Source organism: Perna viridis, chromosome 3 (genome assembly GCF_037379345.1).
Source record: "Perna viridis isolate PV_CMFRI_1.1 ecotype Kerala chromosome 3, ASM3737934v1, whole genome shotgun sequence".
Taxonomy (NCBI): domain Eukaryota; kingdom Metazoa; phylum Mollusca; class Bivalvia; order Mytilida; family Mytilidae; genus Perna; species Perna viridis.
The window spans coordinates 4,886,611-4,904,088 of NC_142447.1; the positions used below are offsets into that span (position 1 = coordinate 4,886,611).

The 17,478-nt window shown below is 32.6% G+C and overlaps 2 protein-coding genes across 2 annotated transcripts in view; one reads left to right on the top strand and one right to left on the bottom strand.

The window, feature by feature from the left end:
* Positions 1-789: 789 nt before the first annotated feature.
* LOC148620745 (N-acetyl-D-glucosamine kinase-like) lies at positions 790-11,795 on the bottom strand. Its single transcript, XM_088574511.1, has 10 exons — positions 11,669-11,795; positions 10,694-10,778; positions 9,957-10,055; positions 8,811-8,952; positions 7,708-7,818; positions 7,208-7,320; positions 6,161-6,248; positions 4,914-5,014; positions 4,545-4,623; positions 790-2,916 (listed from the first exon to the last, which is right to left on the bottom strand). The coding sequence occupies exons 1-10, from the start codon at positions 11,701-11,703 to the stop codon at positions 2,744-2,746; spliced, it is 1,026 nt and encodes a 341-aa protein (XP_088430637.1). The 5' UTR covers positions 11,704-11,795; the 3' UTR covers positions 790-2,743.
* LOC148620746 (nitric oxide-associated protein 1-like) overlaps positions 11,786-17,478 on the top strand; it is a 28,690-nt gene continuing 22,997 nt past the window's right edge. Inside the window, exons 1-3 of the mRNA XM_088574499.1 lie at positions 11,786-12,835; positions 14,379-14,507; positions 17,030-17,209. Coding sequence (XP_088430625.1) covers positions 11,872-12,835; positions 14,379-14,507; positions 17,030-17,209 — 1,273 coding nt within the window. The 5' untranslated portion in view covers positions 11,786-11,871. The remainder of the gene's footprint in view (positions 12,836-14,378; positions 14,508-17,029; positions 17,210-17,478) is intronic.

Genomic DNA, 17,478 nt, shown 5'->3' on the forward strand with positions numbered 1-17,478 from the left:
TCTCGTGGTAGTGTGTTTGTCTTGAGTACTGGAAGTCATGGATTTGAACTCTGTTCGAGTCACGCAAAATACTAATGTACCATTCTGTGTAAGAATCAGGCAATGGTTGGCACAAAATTTGAAATATTTCTCAATTCGGTCTTTTTTGCCTTAGATGTATTCATTACATCTAGAAAACAACAAATAAACTATTTAAATTTATCCTGAAGCATCTATGAAGTAGAACTTTTTTTTCCTGTTTATATAGGGAAAAAGTGGGGGAATATTCCCGCTATTTTTCCATACTTCATTTCAAATAAATTTGACCTTTTAATATCTTAAAAAGGCAAATGTTACAAACACGTTGGTGGTTATTTTTTAACATTATAAGGTATAAATACTTGTGTAATGAAATGAAATCTTTTTTTTTTCTTCCTGTGCCATGCCATATATACATTTTGCCTGATTCTTAGACAGAGAAGTACTTAAAAAACTAGTAGTCACTGCCTCTCCACAATGAAAATGTATTAAAGGGGATAGAGAAATGACCAGTTGGCTTAAAGTCTGAATAATGTGTCCAAGTGGTGTCCAAATGGGGTGGCATGCCTACCAGTGGGCTGTAGATGCTGTTAACAAGCACAATAAAGATCCAGCTCAGGGTGTTTGACTTATGCAAAGCAGGGTATGTTAGATTGGTTAATTGTTCTTGCCTTGAAATGTATGAAATATCTGCCATTGGACATTAGAACCATATCAATCAATCTGTGAGAATTTCCCAGTAATTACTGGTATTAACTACAAAACAAGGAATTTTCAGAAAATCTTTTATTGAACAGCTCATGGACAAAGTATTTATAACAAAGTTTCAATACTAGTATAAATGTAACAATTTTAAATTACACCAATAGAAAAATTAAACAACTTATTTTAAAAAATCATCAATGTCTTACTTGTTAACTCAGAAACTATTGTACTCATAGTTTTGTAATATTCAGCAATATTTTACTTATAACAAATGACTGTTCTTCCAAATTCAGGTTTGAACTTAAAACCTGACTTGGGAGATTTTGTTGAAGCACTTTGCAGTACAGTAAATTGTTCCACCAAACACTCAATAGTCTTTACTAAACATTCAACAAATATAGAACACCTTTTGAAATCCCATCATATAATATTCAATCTATCTTAAACACAGGTAAACTGAACACTACCTGCATCAGACATATCCAATCATAACAAAAGTTGGGTTTTGATGGGTTTTGCTGTTTTAATCAGCTTTCATAATTACTAAATTGAGATAGACTCTATCATTGCATTACAATAAAACCTATTTTACAGCAAGTTGAAAATGAGTTGACATCAATTTCAATACAAGGCAGGTAGGCCACTTAGTGATTTAAATAGTCATCCAGGTAGAAATCTGTACCTCATTACACCAGTGTGTCTTGCTTCATTTCCACAGAATACATCAGTATAATATAAGGCAGTTTACTACCTAGAGCTATTTAATTCACTCAGTAACCTACTCTGACATCAGTATCACTATTTTCAACTCGTCTTTGTATCATTATGTTACTTTTTAGCTTGATTTTGAAGAATTTTCATCATTCTGTTACAGTGGATTTTATTACTTTTAATGTCGGGGCCTGTCAGAGCCTACTTAAAGGTGTGTTTACACTACTTGAAGACCTTTGGTGATCTCTGAAAGTCATAGGTTACATGCTGGGTGTATTTGTAATATTTCACCATATTCATTCTTTTTTCTATCATACTAGTTCCTACTCATTGTGGACATGTGTATACTAAATCCAAATAAAAACTATACAATAATCTACCAGTTTTGACACTCTTCAATGTATTTTAAAAATGTCCTCAATCATTCTGAGTTTACAATCATGTATATTGCTGCCATGTCAATAAGATATCACACTATTCTTCTTTTTAAAGAGGACATGTATTTACTTATCAATTTGCAAGAAGTCACTGAAAAATTGTTAATAGTTATAGACCTTCAGAAATGAAAGCAGTAATACAACCTAAGACAACCTCAATACCAATATTTTCTGTTTTTAAAATCCTTCACCAATTACTAAATTTCTTTGTTTTCTGAATATGCACATCTTGAACTAATGACTAGATGTAATTGTTTGCATTTTGATTTTATTGCTTCCTCCTTGAAAACCTAATGCAATCTAAGAGCTCTTGATATGAACAAAATAAAATCCATTTATCTAGCAGTATTACAAAAAAAGCACCAAACATATCTAAAAAGCAGAATACAATGCAATGTCACCATATGCACCTGTATTCAATTAAATGATACAACATCATTTAAAATTGGGAAGAGAACTTTGTATCCCTTGACAGTAATTTCTCTCAATTATTTATGTTTACCAGCATCCATTATCAGACTACAATGAATTGGCTCAATTTTATGTCAGCATCAATTGCAAACTTGTTGAAGTTTCTGTATACAATGTACCTTCATTTGTTCTTAGGTTGTCAAACCTAAGTCATTTTCTCTCCACAATTATGTTGTGCAAGGCATCAGTATCTAGATTGTAGATACCTACACTGTTCTAGAAGAATTGCACTAGCAAAATAATCTACAAATGTATATCTGGACTGGCACATATTCTATAAGTAACAAAACTAGCTACTATAAACATATATAAATTAGTCCCACAGTTTTCTCATTTAAGCTGGTCCCTCTTATTTATTTCACAATGTTTGTATTGCTCTTTGACAGATCCTTAGTCCCCAATCACAACACTGCTTTATGGAGAACTGTAGCATTGGCGCTATAGTCCATTGGTAATGTGAACTGAACATCTTTCGCGGCAAGACAGGCTGCACCGAGAGCTGCTGATTGTTTCAAGTCCAACAGACAAAACTTCTTTACTCTTTTACTGTTGTTTTTGAGAACATTTGTGAAACCTGATAGAAAAAAAAAATTGCTGATGTAAAATTTAATGAGTTTGAGATTAATTTGATGTTAATCCATAAATCAAATTAAAACAGTTTCTATGAAAAACATGGAGCAAAAATTCATGTCGATTTTTGTTTTGAATTCAATTTAATGTTGGACAAAAACCAACAAAAGTTAAACTAACACGTCACAGGGAAAAATGCAACATTTGTTTTTTTAATACACATGGAAAACACGTTTCACATGTGTTTTTCATATATTTAGGACTTAATTCATGAAAAACAAGTAAATAAAAACCATATTATATTTTTCCCATAAGTATTTGTCTTTGAAAGAATCATGCGAAATCTGAAAAATGTGATACACTCCAAAAAAAAAGCTACATATTTTTATTTTTGTTATTAAGATATTTTATAGGTCTATATTATGAAATGTATAATTATTCATTTCAATCTGTCTTACATGTAGAAGATAATCAACAATGAAAATCCAATAGATTCTATTGTATTTGAGTGTCATTTACAGAGTTATCTCCCTTATTTTTGATATCTACAGTGCATTCTATATAATTTTTATCGCGTAAGAACACAGGTTATATGAAAAACCATATGTTAATTTCTATTTACTATGGCAATTCAAACAAAATATCAAAAATAAAAATATGTAGGCTTTTCATCCATGAATCACATTTTGCATGATTCTTAGCTGGAGTGCTACTCAACGTATGAAAACAGTATGATTTTCATATAATTTTGGAAGACATTTGTTTCTATGTGCACAAAGTCATATATTTACATACTGGTCCAAAACATATCTTTCCATATGTTATAAAACATTGTTGCAATTTTTCCTGTATTTCCTGTACATATGCCCTGGCCTCCATCTGAGTGAACGTACGCCGTGAAAGTACTTTAATTCGTGGATACCAATTTTCATGGATTCAGGAAGAAACACAAGTTCGTTGATTCTTGAATTTGTGGTTTTGAGGCTTTCAGTTTACACATCTACAGAAATCTTCTTTTTCGTTGGGAACCAAATTTCGCATTTTGCCTACCCATGGAAACCATGAATATTGGTACCCCATGAATAATAGTCCTTTCACAGTATAAAAAATTATATACCTGGGTTGTTTGATTTAAAAAAAAACGCTGTAGGTGTAAAACTGATAGAAACTTTGGAATAACATTGTTATGTCATAACTTAAATACACTCAAATTACACAGACAATTTTTTGTGAAATCATTGGATGTTATATTTGGACCTCAGCTCAACATGTACAACCCCAAACAAAAGTCATCATATCAAAATGCAGTAAATGCTTTTTATCGTATATTTTTCATTCATTGTTAACATTTGAATAGATAGCTATATTAAATGGGAAAAAATAAAAGTGAAAAGAATATTGTAAAGAAATTTAATCATTGGTATCAATTCTCATGGTTGGTTGAATTTCATTAGATCATGGAGTTTTGAATTGCAGAATCAGAATAAAACCTTCTAATTTTTCAACAGCAATTTCACATTTTGTTGAGAATTTAATTTTGTTGATTGACCAAACCAAAAAAAAAACACCAAAATTGGTACCTCACAAAAATTATTTCTTCCACTGTAACTATATTGTGCCATTAAAGTATACCTTTTTCCAGTAGATTCCAGCTCTTCCAGACAGATCCAACACACACAATATTCAGACCATTCTCTCCATCCAGCAAGGTCTAAAAAAATAGTGTCCTGATGTTTATAAATTGGCATGATTTACACGTAGACATAATTTAATTTCTTCAAACAATGAACTTCTAACATTATACATGTACCTATCTAAAACAATCTCTCTCACAAACAGACACTACACAATATATACACGTAGAAGTTTAATTGTTTGTTGCTTGGCTTTTGGCGGAAGACTGTCTCATTCACAATCATCCCCCATCTAAACACAATGGCATATTTTTTGAAAAAAAAAAACAACAACAAAATAAAACCCATTAATCTACAAACCACATACCTGGTCAATTTTAGGTTCAACACCAAGAATGTGTCGTCCTAAGATTTCTCCAGCATCAATAAACAGTTGCTTACACAAACTATCGTTCTTCTCAGTTGCACCTAAAACAGAAACCAGATGCTTAACTAGAAAAGAGACAATAAATTCCTCATACGTAACATTCACACAGAAACCAGGAAAGTGATACTATACATAGCAAAATGTACCACCATGCCATCTTATTGAAATAAGACCTACCAATTGTTTCAATGCATGTAGGATCAGTCTAATTCATGATTTTGAAAGGGAGAAACCTGATAATTCTGAAAAGGTCATCTGAACAGAAAGTAGAATGAAGTATTGTTAGATCCTACATTCAGTGACTGAATGAAACAACTGATAGGTTTAATTTTAGTTTAGATTGTACCACCATGTTAATCATATGGAGCTCAATTCATATTGTATTCATATGGTAACTTACATATGATAGGCATATGGTTCTCATATATTAATTTTGGCATTGATACATATAATAATCAACTGACAGTGAAAAACAAAGTATGACAATCATGCGATATTCATTTGTAAACTAAAACAATATGATTATCATATCATGCTCGATTCATACGATAATCGTATAATGCAAACCATAAGATTCTCATGTGTTGCAATTATGGTTGTGTTTTAATTATAGGATGTTGTTTTTTAAAAACAAAATAAATTTGGATCTCACAGGATTTCATTCTAAATAAAAAAGGAGTTTGTAACATTCAGAGGAGGAGGATTCCTTTGGAGATAACTATACTATAAATTTCAATGCATTAGAAAAATCACAAATTTGAATTTTTAGTAAAGATATCACAAAATCACAATTTTTATACATCTAGAAAATAACTTGTTATACAATTTTTATACACTTTCTGTAAACATAGTAACTTTTTAGGTATACTAATTTACACTATTTTTTAAATTGACTATTAAGTGCAAAAAATGAAACCTGAAATATTGATTTTTTTGTACTATGAAACATGTTGCATTTTTCAAAACAGTGAAATCTAATAAGTGTATCTGAAAATATGTTAACTTGATCAAATCTGCGAAAATAGGCAAGCTTAAAAATTTACTGCACTTAGAATATATGAAATTTGTTGAATATTCCCTTTCTTTTATCCTACCTTAAAAAAACTGGGGGATATGTTACTATTCCCTCCTTTGATTATGAAGCTGCTAAGCTACATACATGTAACTAGCCTATACATACCACTAACCTCTAGCCAATTCTTTACACATCCCTGCTATGAAAGACTTGTCAAAGTTTGTGTAGAAGTTTCCTAGTATCTCGTTCCTGTCTTTAATCTGAAGAGGATCAGAAAATTATCCAATAGTTGCTATTAGTAATAAATGGGTATACAACTTTACCATCATCATGATATTAACAGCTTTGCACTTTGTCAGTGTTAAAAGTTCCATAATTGAGGAAAGTAAAAATTAGAAATTTAAGAAAATCTTAGTGAAGTTTACACCAAGAGGTATGCACAGTTCCCCAAAGTTACATGAAAATAGTTGGGAGTATTTTTGAGTTTTCCAAAGTCTGAATGACAGATGGACAGACAAGCAGGTATACATAAAAAGTATCCTCTTTAAAAACAGCTATTTGAATTCTGTACCAAAATAGAGAAAAATTGTCTCAAAAAAGAACCTTTTTATCTTCATTATCACAAATCTGACTTTTTAGCATGAGAAATAATCATTACAATACTTTTATCATATGGAAAAAAATGTAATTGAAAGTAGAATACCAGTCAAACTTATAAGAAATCAGTTTGTATCATAAAAGAAAAGAAATTGGGGTTTAACGCCCGAGCAGCAATAAATCAGCTATATTCAAGCGATGAACATGAAAGGGATGATAAAATGAACATGAAATGATGATGAAATGAAAAAAGGGATGGGACACAAGGATAATGGGGTTGACAAATTTTTATTGCCACTGGAAATAGGAAGAGGTGGGAGGGTTGGGCATTTAGCCTCCAGTGGTGGAGAGTAAAAGTTCTTACTCCGATCGAATACCATAGCAAGGTTCTTTAACATGCCAGGAACGTGACGTCTTTCCCAACACCGTGCACCATTATGGGTTGCAGTCAGGTTTTCTGTATTACAGCCTGACAACCCTAGCATGTAACAAGCCAGGGGTGCCCCATTCCACCACCTGGGGCACACAACCCAGTTGCTCTGTGGGCAGGGTGCCCTAGCCCCTAGGGTTCTGAGCACTATTTAGTCGCCGTTTACGACAATGCAAAGCTCAAGAATCTTACCTTAAAATACGACTTAATGGTCTCCCAAACAAAAGATACATCATGTGGACAAGGATACAAGTTATCCTCATGGTCGAATATTGTCTTTATAGCTCTCTGTGAGATCCAGTAGGCTATATTAATGTAGAAGAAAGAACTTTTTATCAACAATTGCACAAATAGAACTTACCAGTATATGCGATCGCTTATTGATAAAAATATAACTATAACAGTATCTCATAATAACTTATTTGACCCTTCATCACTAAAGAAATGACCAATCCAACCCAACTATACATACTCCTATCAGAGTTAATACCAGTATATGAATCAAGAACTTACTTGACCCTTCATCACCAAGGAAATGTCCCCACCAATCACACCTATACATACAATCTACTCAGATCAAAGTTATTACATGTATAAACAACTTGCATGACCCTTCATCAACAAGGAGATGACCCCATCCACCACACCTACACATACTCCCATTAGAGTTCTTACATGTGTAAACAACTTACCTGACCCTTCATCACCAAGGAGATGACCCCATCCACCACACCTATACATACTCCCATCGGCATTATTCAATTGACAGTTTGAGCCAGTGCCTGATATTAACACAATTCCACCTGTAATTTATTGTTAACCAATTATAATTAATTTCCATACAATTTCACAGCCATATGATTTCGAGTCTAACATTCTTTTAGTTTAGACTTATTTGCAGCAATTTATTTTAGTGATTTTTCTTGCAAGTGAAATTAGCCAAATTAAATCATCTGTATAAATAGGTTAGTTCAAAGTAGGTATTTCTAAAATATGAGAAGTACTAATTAAGGAAGGTTATATTTTTTGGTCTTTGAATTGAAGAAATAACCTCAATCTCATGGTGCACACAAAATAACCTGCGTAGCAAGTTATTTTCAAGTGTGCACCATGGTCATTGAGGTTATTTCAAATAGATTGAAAAAATATAACAGTTATTCCTTATAATTTAATTTTAGTATCAAAATTCAACACGTAAATCATTAAAAAAGTTGATGACATCATGTTGCATAATGAAATTTGGTCTATGAGAAGATGGACAAAATTTTTTATCCAATCAAAAAGCGAGTTACTTCTGAAATTAAATCATTAAGTGATAAACACCAGTAGTTAGAGCACCAATGTTCTAATTTTTCTCTTCAAATATATTTTGACAATTTGTCAACAAAGACCCAATCAGAAACAATTTTTCTTATTAAACAATAATGATGTGTACACCATTTTTATCATTTCAAATCTTTCATCACATTAAAAAGTTCTTTTTTATTTGAACAAATACCATGCTTTTTTTAAAGTAAAAAGTATAACTGTTTCTTCTAGTGATTTATTTATCACTATACTAGGGATAAACATTAGAATGTGAAAATAAAAGCACACAAAGTACTACCCCAAAAATTTAGAGTTTGTCCTGCATGATATACTCTGGGATAAAAAAAATTACATTACCGGTCAGCTAAATAATATTACACGTCTATACAACAAAACATGAAATGTTAAACCTGCAACCCCTCCTCCCCCCCACAAAAATACACACTAATACACCACTAGCTATAAAGCTTACTACCTGGCTATTTACCTGATGCAGTAGCTGTTGCAATAGCACCTGTCGTGTCGCTTGATACAGAAACATCTTTGCTAGCATTTGGATACTTAGATTTCATTCCATCTATCAACTGTTGTTGGGCATCCTTCTGATCAGCCCCGCTCATACATAAACCCTGCAAAATATTTCTTAGTATTTAAGTAGCTGTCTTTGTAAGAATCATGCAAAATCTGAAAAATGTGATACACCCCAAATAAGGCTACATATATTTATTTTTGTAATTAAGTTGTTTTATGGGTCTATATTATGAAATGTGTAATTATTCATGCATACCTGCCTGCTCTTAGGAGAAAATCAACATTGAAAATCCAATAGATTCAATTGTATTTGAGTGTCATTTACAGTGCATTCTATACAATTTTTATCTCCTATGAGCACAGGTTATATGAAAAACCAAATGTTAATTTATGTTTACTAAAGCATTTTAAACAAAATATCAAAAATAAAAATATGTAGGCTTTCCAACCATGTATCAGATTTTGCATGATTCTTAGCTGGAGTGCTACTTAAATTTAAAACTGGTGTGAACTTAAGAATACAGTGAAACATGTCTAATCCAGATATTTTTTAAGACCCTTCAAATATGTTTGCCCTGGATTAACTGAACACCTGTCTAAACCAGACAAGTTGCACAGTTAAGTTCAGAGAGATTTTCCTGTATTGGAAAATAAAATATCAAGTACAATTAAAGATTAAAAATGAGTTACTGTGTAAGAAAATTTGACCACGTTACTGAAAATGTCAATGAACAGTTAAGTATGGCCCTCCAGAATTAATTTTTTGTTCTTCAGGCCATTTTTCATAAACATCAATGATCGAGGGGGCATCTATTTTGTATTTTTTTAATTCAGAACATAAAATTGTTAAAAAGAGACCAACAAGGACCTGAGAGCAAGGAATTCTTTTCCACAGATTTAATTTATCAATGATTTGATTGGTTTATCCATGGGAAGATCAACAGATTTAACTTACCAATGATTTGATTGGTTTATCTATGGGGAGACCAACAGATTTAACTGACCAATGATTTAATTGGTTTATCCATAGGGAGACCAACAGATTTAACTTATCAATGATTTGATTGGTTTATCCATAGGGAGACCAACAGATTTAACTTACCAATGATTTGATTGGTTTATCCATAGGGAGACCAGCTGTTTTCTTCACTTCTACTGTCATGTCATTGACTCGCTTTAAACATTCCTCTTGTCCTATGAGCTACAATAACAAAAAGATTTATCTAGAATTTAAAATTTTTTTTTATTTAGTCAAAACCTATAAATTATGGGTTCTTTTCTGCCATTTAATGCAACCTAGGTTATACAAATTCAAAGGGTTGCATAATCTGATACATGTGATTATAGCCTCCACAATCGTGGAAACTACTTTTCATGATGTGAAATTTCATTATGACATCTTCCGAAAATGAATGAAAATATAAAACGTTTAAGTCTACTTTGCTGAAAAACTTGTTCTAAATGACTTGCATTTTATCAATGTTAATTTTTGATAAACTAATTGCATACCTATTTGTATGACATATTCTTAATCATTATACTCAATTTTCTTGAGTCTTGCCTACTTATAGATTAACAACTAGGTTACAAATCCAACAGAAACCAATAGTCAGGCATTTGAATATATACAAGGATGGAGGGTATAGTCCTCATTATAACTTACACTATTTTAATGCAGTTCTACAAAATGTATAAAAACATTTCATGACAATTTACTTTATTACTTTCAAAATGTTCTACAATAGCTAACATAATTACTTCTAATCAAGTTTACAATATTAGTAAATTTAAAATTAAATGCTATATCAAACAGTTTACTTTGATAACTTGTGTACTCACCCATTGATTCGTTGATGGCCCATCTGCCCATGCCACAATTTTTCCATCTGATCGAATGAGCACCATCTTTGACTTTGTTGCTCCCCTGTAAGAAAAGGCTTTTTTTTTTATTAAATTCTAGCACTATACAAATGTACAGGTATATATCTTTCCCACAAATGAAAACAGAGTTTAGGAGAGGGTTTCTGATTGTGTCCTCTTTGGACTCTTCAGTAATTTATTTTTAATAATACTTTGCAGATAATATTATTTTATCGTAGTGTACATGGATATGAATGAAAAGTTGTAATGTACATTAAACCATGAAAGTATATTCTAGTACAAACCCATGATTAAACTTATAAAATTAAAATGTTTGGCCAATTTTCACTATTTATGGTTATCCTCCCAGCACAATATGCTTTCAACCTTTTCATAGATTTTTTTTTCTAAATTTTTTTTATAAATATATATGTATCTTCCTTGCTGCCATGGTTATTCACAATCCTATTGAATGAATAGCATATTCTTTCTCTTCTCAAATCATATACATGGCAATTGTAGGGTGAACAGTCATGACTAAAAAGTACTACATGTAGGACCAACAAGATTCTGGGCAAACAGACCCAGTTATACTCCATAACAGTATATGTTAGTCTTTTAAGTAATAATATTATACATTTTTGTAATTCATTTATTACTGTTACTTCAACAAGTTATTTTAAGTCACTGTATGCTCTTGAAGTTAATGGTCTAGAAATAAAAAAAATAATGGTCTACTATGGGTCCACAGATAATTCCCGAAAAGTGGTTTCTGGCATATAAATTTACTTGAACTTCATTGAATTGTGGTTAAAATAATAAAAAATGAAATGACCAGCTAAGTCTGAAAACATGATGTCTTGTGTCATAAACAACTTGCATGATGACACAAGGATTTTTGTCATAATTCTGAAATATCGTGCAATCAATTTCATTTCTACTATGTTGATTTACCCCTCAATTCCTCCGTAAAATTCGTTTTCGCTCATATTGTAAGACCAAATTTACACAAATTCCAGAGATGGGCGTTTCCACTCCGTAATGAGTTTTGGTGTTTACATTTTGAACGTTTAGACGATAAGTCTGGAGAGATTAGAACGGATCCTGTCGGTGGGGGAAAAAACCAAACGTGCTTTTATTTTGTTTTTTAATCTAAAATGTTAAGAAGGATATATGCGCTTAAATTAAAGTCGAGTTGTAGTGCTATAAAGTCATTAGTCTCCAACAACCATTCCTCATACAGTGTCATTCGTACTTTGGCTCAAAGTGTTCCCAAGACGGAGAGCAAGCAACATCCTAAGTCAAGTCCTATGTCTGCAATAACTGAATTATTCTTAAGTGAAAAGGGGTTTAAACTGAAATCAGAAAATGTCAATAAGTCGTCAGAGTCTTTTGAATCATTTGCTGATATTGAAAGTTTGGATCTTGACGTTGATATAGAACTCTTGGAAGAACAAGATCCGTTGAAATATGCTGAGGGTGATCTTGAATCGTATGTTGAAGATGTCATTGCAGTACCAACACTGAAAGGACAGGCTGCAAGTTCAAAAAAAGTAGATATTAATATGATTGGTACACCAGATCCTAGGATTCCAATGAGTGACATCCCTTGCCAAGGCTGTGGTGCCTGTTTACATTGTACAGATCAGTCCATCCCTGGTTACATGCCAAGTCAAAGGTTCACATCATTGAACAATCAACAATTAAAAAGAAGTCTTTGTCAACGGTGTACTTTGTTGGAGAATTTCAACATTTGTCTCAATGTGAGATCGACGGAAGATGAGTTCAGAAGAATCATAGAGACAATAAATGAAGAAACATCTCTCATTGTACTGATAGTTGATGTTACAGACATTAGAAATAGTTTAATGTCAAATTTATTTAAGCTAATCAAGAAAAAGAACAGGCCATTGTTTGTTGTGGGGAATAAAGTAGATGCAATACCAATGGATGAGGAGGGATATTTGAGGCGCATAAAGAAAGAGTTAATGAAAGAATGCAAAAATGCTGGTTTAAATCCAGGAGGGAGTAATATAAAATATTGTGGCCTAATTAGTGCTAAGACAGGATATGGAGTTGAAGATCTAGTATCAAATCTTATGGTGCAGTGGAAATACTATGGTAATTTTTAGCATTCTCACAGTAAAAGATATGATTCCGGACAACATGAAAGATATTGTGCAAGCTCATATATCAAAGCTCCATATTTACAGCAAAAAATACAATTTTAAGCTTTCCTATGTAAGGATTTATACTGCTTGAGAATAAGGGAATTATTATTCCTTGCACTAGCAAGCTCTTAAAATTTAAAATACTCCTTAGGACAACATTCCCCAATTTGCATGATGCTGATGTTAGCATACAATATACAGTGTTCTAGGTATTTTCAGAAATTGAGGTTTCCACGAGAAAAATCCATATAAAATCATCTTTCCCACAGTCAATAACTGCTTTCCTAACAAAACAAATCCTTACAACATATGAAGTTTTCAACTTGCCTTGGGAAAGTGAAATTAAGTACCTAGCTTTCCCTGACCCTAATTTCACTTGCCCCAGGTAATGGGAAATAGGAATCCTAGAAAATTGAATATAAATGTTTTCACATTTTAAAACTATATGTACTCATTTTATTTTCAGCTACATTTTTAACACTGAAATCAGCTTATACTTTACTCTTCATAGCTTGCATACTTTGACATGTATTTGAATGCAGACTTACTTCAGGTACATGTGCATTTAATATGTTTTTTTTTTTTTTTTTTTATGTGAGTTTTGTACAGAGAAACTTCTCCAAACCGGCCACCACTGGGACAAGAAAAAAATGGCCGGTTTTGTGAAAAATAACAATGTACTCTAAGAGCTTTTTCCATTATTGTGTTCTATAACCCTACACCATGTCAGTTTGTTGGTCGAGACATGTTTAATGCCAATTCAAAACTTTTGGCCTTTTATTACATTTCAAAGCTTGCATCATTTGTAAATGATTTGATTTTACAAACAGTACTGCCAACAAAATAATGTTCATGGTTTGAAAGAATGTGTATTAAAGATCAAAGGGCTATTGATGGTAATTAATTATTTGTATTGTTTTCGTAAATTACCTATCAACAAAGTCTAATTACTTCACCCTTATGATGTTTTGGCTTGGGCACAGGTCACATTAATTGACAGTTAAAAATCGTAAAGATTGTATTATTAAATTACTCCGGTTGCCTGACGTGTGCACGTACCAATTAACAGCCAATCAGTGACAAAATGTAATGTTTGGATTAAATTTGTTGTTTAAACTACTGTCCTCATCAATTATCATCTGTCCACTGATGAAATGCAAACTGGTCAGAGAATGAATTATTAATTACGTAATATTACGTAATCATTTACAGTTTCGTTGCCACATTTATTACAGGTGAACAATAACTAGGCAGCCGGAATTGAGAGGTTGTTTTTATTTGAAATATGTAACTAAAACTCTGAGAAACAGGCCGATGTACGGTCTTAGGGGGTGGCCGGTCTATTGAAGACAAAACACACAGGTTTTAAGGTATATCGGCTGGGACTTTTTAAAATGGCTGGTTTGAAGGGAAGACCGGTTTTCTGAGGGTCCGGTTTGGAGAAGTTTCACTGTATTTTCCTTTCCTTTCCTGTAACAACTTTTCTTTTTCAGGAAATGTGTATTTGTTAGGTAATACAAATGCTGGAAAGTCCACTTTGTTTAATGCCCTCCTACAATCTGATTACTGTAAATCCAGAGCCAGAGAGATTGTCCACAGAGCAACTGTATCTGTTTGGCCAGGTATAGCATAATTTACTTCAAGCACAGCAGTCTGCTTCTGTGGTCTCATGAAAGCTTGTTTGCCATGAGGATGGGGGGGTCCCATAGATGGAGATGGAGATGTCATAGAGTAATGAGTAGTTGGCACTAAGCCAATATACATCAGAATTGGGTGATATACCTGCCAGAAGGTTATTGCTATATGTACATTGTAGCACAATAAAAATTCAGTATAGTGTTCTGTTATAGTACAAAACATGGACTGCTCAATTTTGCATAAAATATTTGTCATTGTACTTTTCTTAATACATGTACCAGAAAAATGTTATTTGCAGCGCATGTAAGCACTATTAGTCTTAAAGATCCAACTACACTTAGATCACTCTTGTTGCTGGCAGATACACTACCACACATATCCGCTTTATCACTGGTCTTCCAACGTAGAGATGTTAACCTCAGCATGGTAAAATCAACAGTAGACAAAACCATCAAGATGTTAGAAACCAGACGAACCCAAGATGGACCCTGGCAGCTGAAATACTCCCAGATGTCATCTGATATACAATTGACAACTACTCCAAGTTCTGACTTCAACACAAAAGTCAAAGAACCATTTCTCACCTAACTGATTACCAATATCCAAGACAGGTTTGTTGACACAGACATCATTGACCAGCTTTCAGTCCTGGATCTTAGTGGTACACCAGAAGGCCTTCCATCACTTTTTTGGTTCAGTGAGATGTTCAGCCTTGAAGAACACTTTTCAGTGGACCCAGAAGAACTGCAGACCCAATGGCAAGACTTCATACAGCTACTCAATACCATTAACCTACAAGACAAGTTACTGACTCATCTACTTCAACTACTGCATAACCCAACCACAGGGCTGAAGGAAATCTACCCATTGGTATATAAACTGATAAGTATTGCCACCACTCTCCCTCTTAGTACAGCAGAAGTAGAAAGGGTATTCTCTCAAGTCAAACTCATCAAGACCAGCCACCGAAACAGTCTAAAGAACAGCACTCTAAACCGTCTCCTGAATATCAAACTGAACTGTGATGAGACTATGTTTGCAGACATCATTCAGCCCACAGTCACCAGATTTTTCACAGTTAGAGACAGAAGAATCAACTCATTGTGCTAAAAGCATTTATTCAAATGAACATTTTCTAGTGTGCTACATTCAAATTTTCATAGATAGATGTCATGAACTTATTGTTGTTATCAAAATACTGTGAAATTAAGCTTTGTTCTGTAAAAAATTACTGTTATTTGATGTGAACAAATGACAAAACATGTAATAGCCTTAACTTATTTTTGTACTTTTTTGTATATTTTGGTGTGTATTTGAGAGGTGGTAGATTTCTACAGTTTGTATGGTGAAAGTGTGTGAGTGTTTCAGATGTTTGTTCTCTGAAGAATGTGAGATAGATTTTGTTGTTAGCGATATTGGTAACTTTCATGAACTGCTGTTTGTATGGGTGAATGTGTATATGTGTATTTTGAGCCTGTAAGCACTGATTGTGAAGTATGAATGTAGTGTGTGATGCTATGAATTTTGAAATTATATAAATAGTTTTCATATTATAATAAATAATCAAAACATGTTTACATCTTTATTGCTACCATATATACAGTTACAAAAATGTGGACACATAATAAAAAGCATAATGTCATAGCTGTAGAACTGTAGCTTTTATTGTAAATATGACAATTTTTTGATATTTGCATATAGTAACTATCAAAAAATGTTCATATAAACCATAAGAAGTGGGGTTCAGCAGCTAGTTATCAGAAAGAAGAATTCAAACAAGAAAACAAAGAAACAAAAAATTACATACATAGAAAATGAAACAAACAACTTGACATGGTAAACATGCGAACCAAAAAAAAGTGCCCTTTTCCGACTACAAAGGTGCCCTCTGCTCAACAGCACCCTGCCCCTTTCAATTTCTAGCTGGAGCACTGACTAAGATTGTTATTACAGCTCTTTATACAAGTTCTTAAACAAGGGAGACAATTCAAGAAGAAATTATCTGTTGTATCTTTCAAAAGTTTCATATAGCATGTACTCAACAGAGAAATGAAAGCATCAAATTCTATGATCCTTACCATGCAAAATGTTAGCTGTCAGTACATGAATCAAAAATAAGAAAATACTTTTTTTCTTGTGTCACTTCATATTTAAGGAAATTTAAAATTGCATTTTTTTCTTTTTTCCCTGATATTTCAGTCATAAATACCTATTGAGAGTAATGGGAAAAATTGAATCAAAACGAATTAACATCTGGAGTTACAGTGATTTGAAAGCTAAGTTATTATATAACGAGCCCTTTCATACACCAGACAATCATTCTAAATTGGTTTAATAAAGATTGCCACATTATCAAATTTTCTCAACATTCATAAACCTTTGTTGGAGTAGATAGATATAGAATGTAGAATATTTATAGGAGAGAACTTGTAGTTAATTGACTAATGATACTTTATTTTAGCAAGGAGTTTTCTGATGAGTGGTTTAATATCTTTATTTTTTGCAGGCACTACAATTAATACCTTAAAGTTTCCAATTCTCAATCCAAGATCTTGGCGTGTTCAGATGAGAGAAGCAAGATTAAAGAATGATAAAGCAATGCTATTGGAAGAAAGAAACCTTCAAAAATCTATTGTTCAAGAGAAAGAGAATCTCAGGAATAAATGGAAAAGTGCTACATTAACAGGTAAAAAAGGGGTATTGAATTAGTACAATAGACCCATTCATGCTAACTGTGGTATAGTTGATGAGTATGTATGGAGCATACTCTATATACACTTCTGTGAGGAAAATTCTTTTGTTCAACCAGATCCCTACCTTACGGAAGTATATGTTAGACAGCTTCATTGACTTACCACTAAAGGGTCTATAGAGACTCATTTCTTGTTCACCTCTATAAATTGGGTAGTTTGATTTAAATCATTTTAAATGTAACCTCCAAATTTATTCAGATTA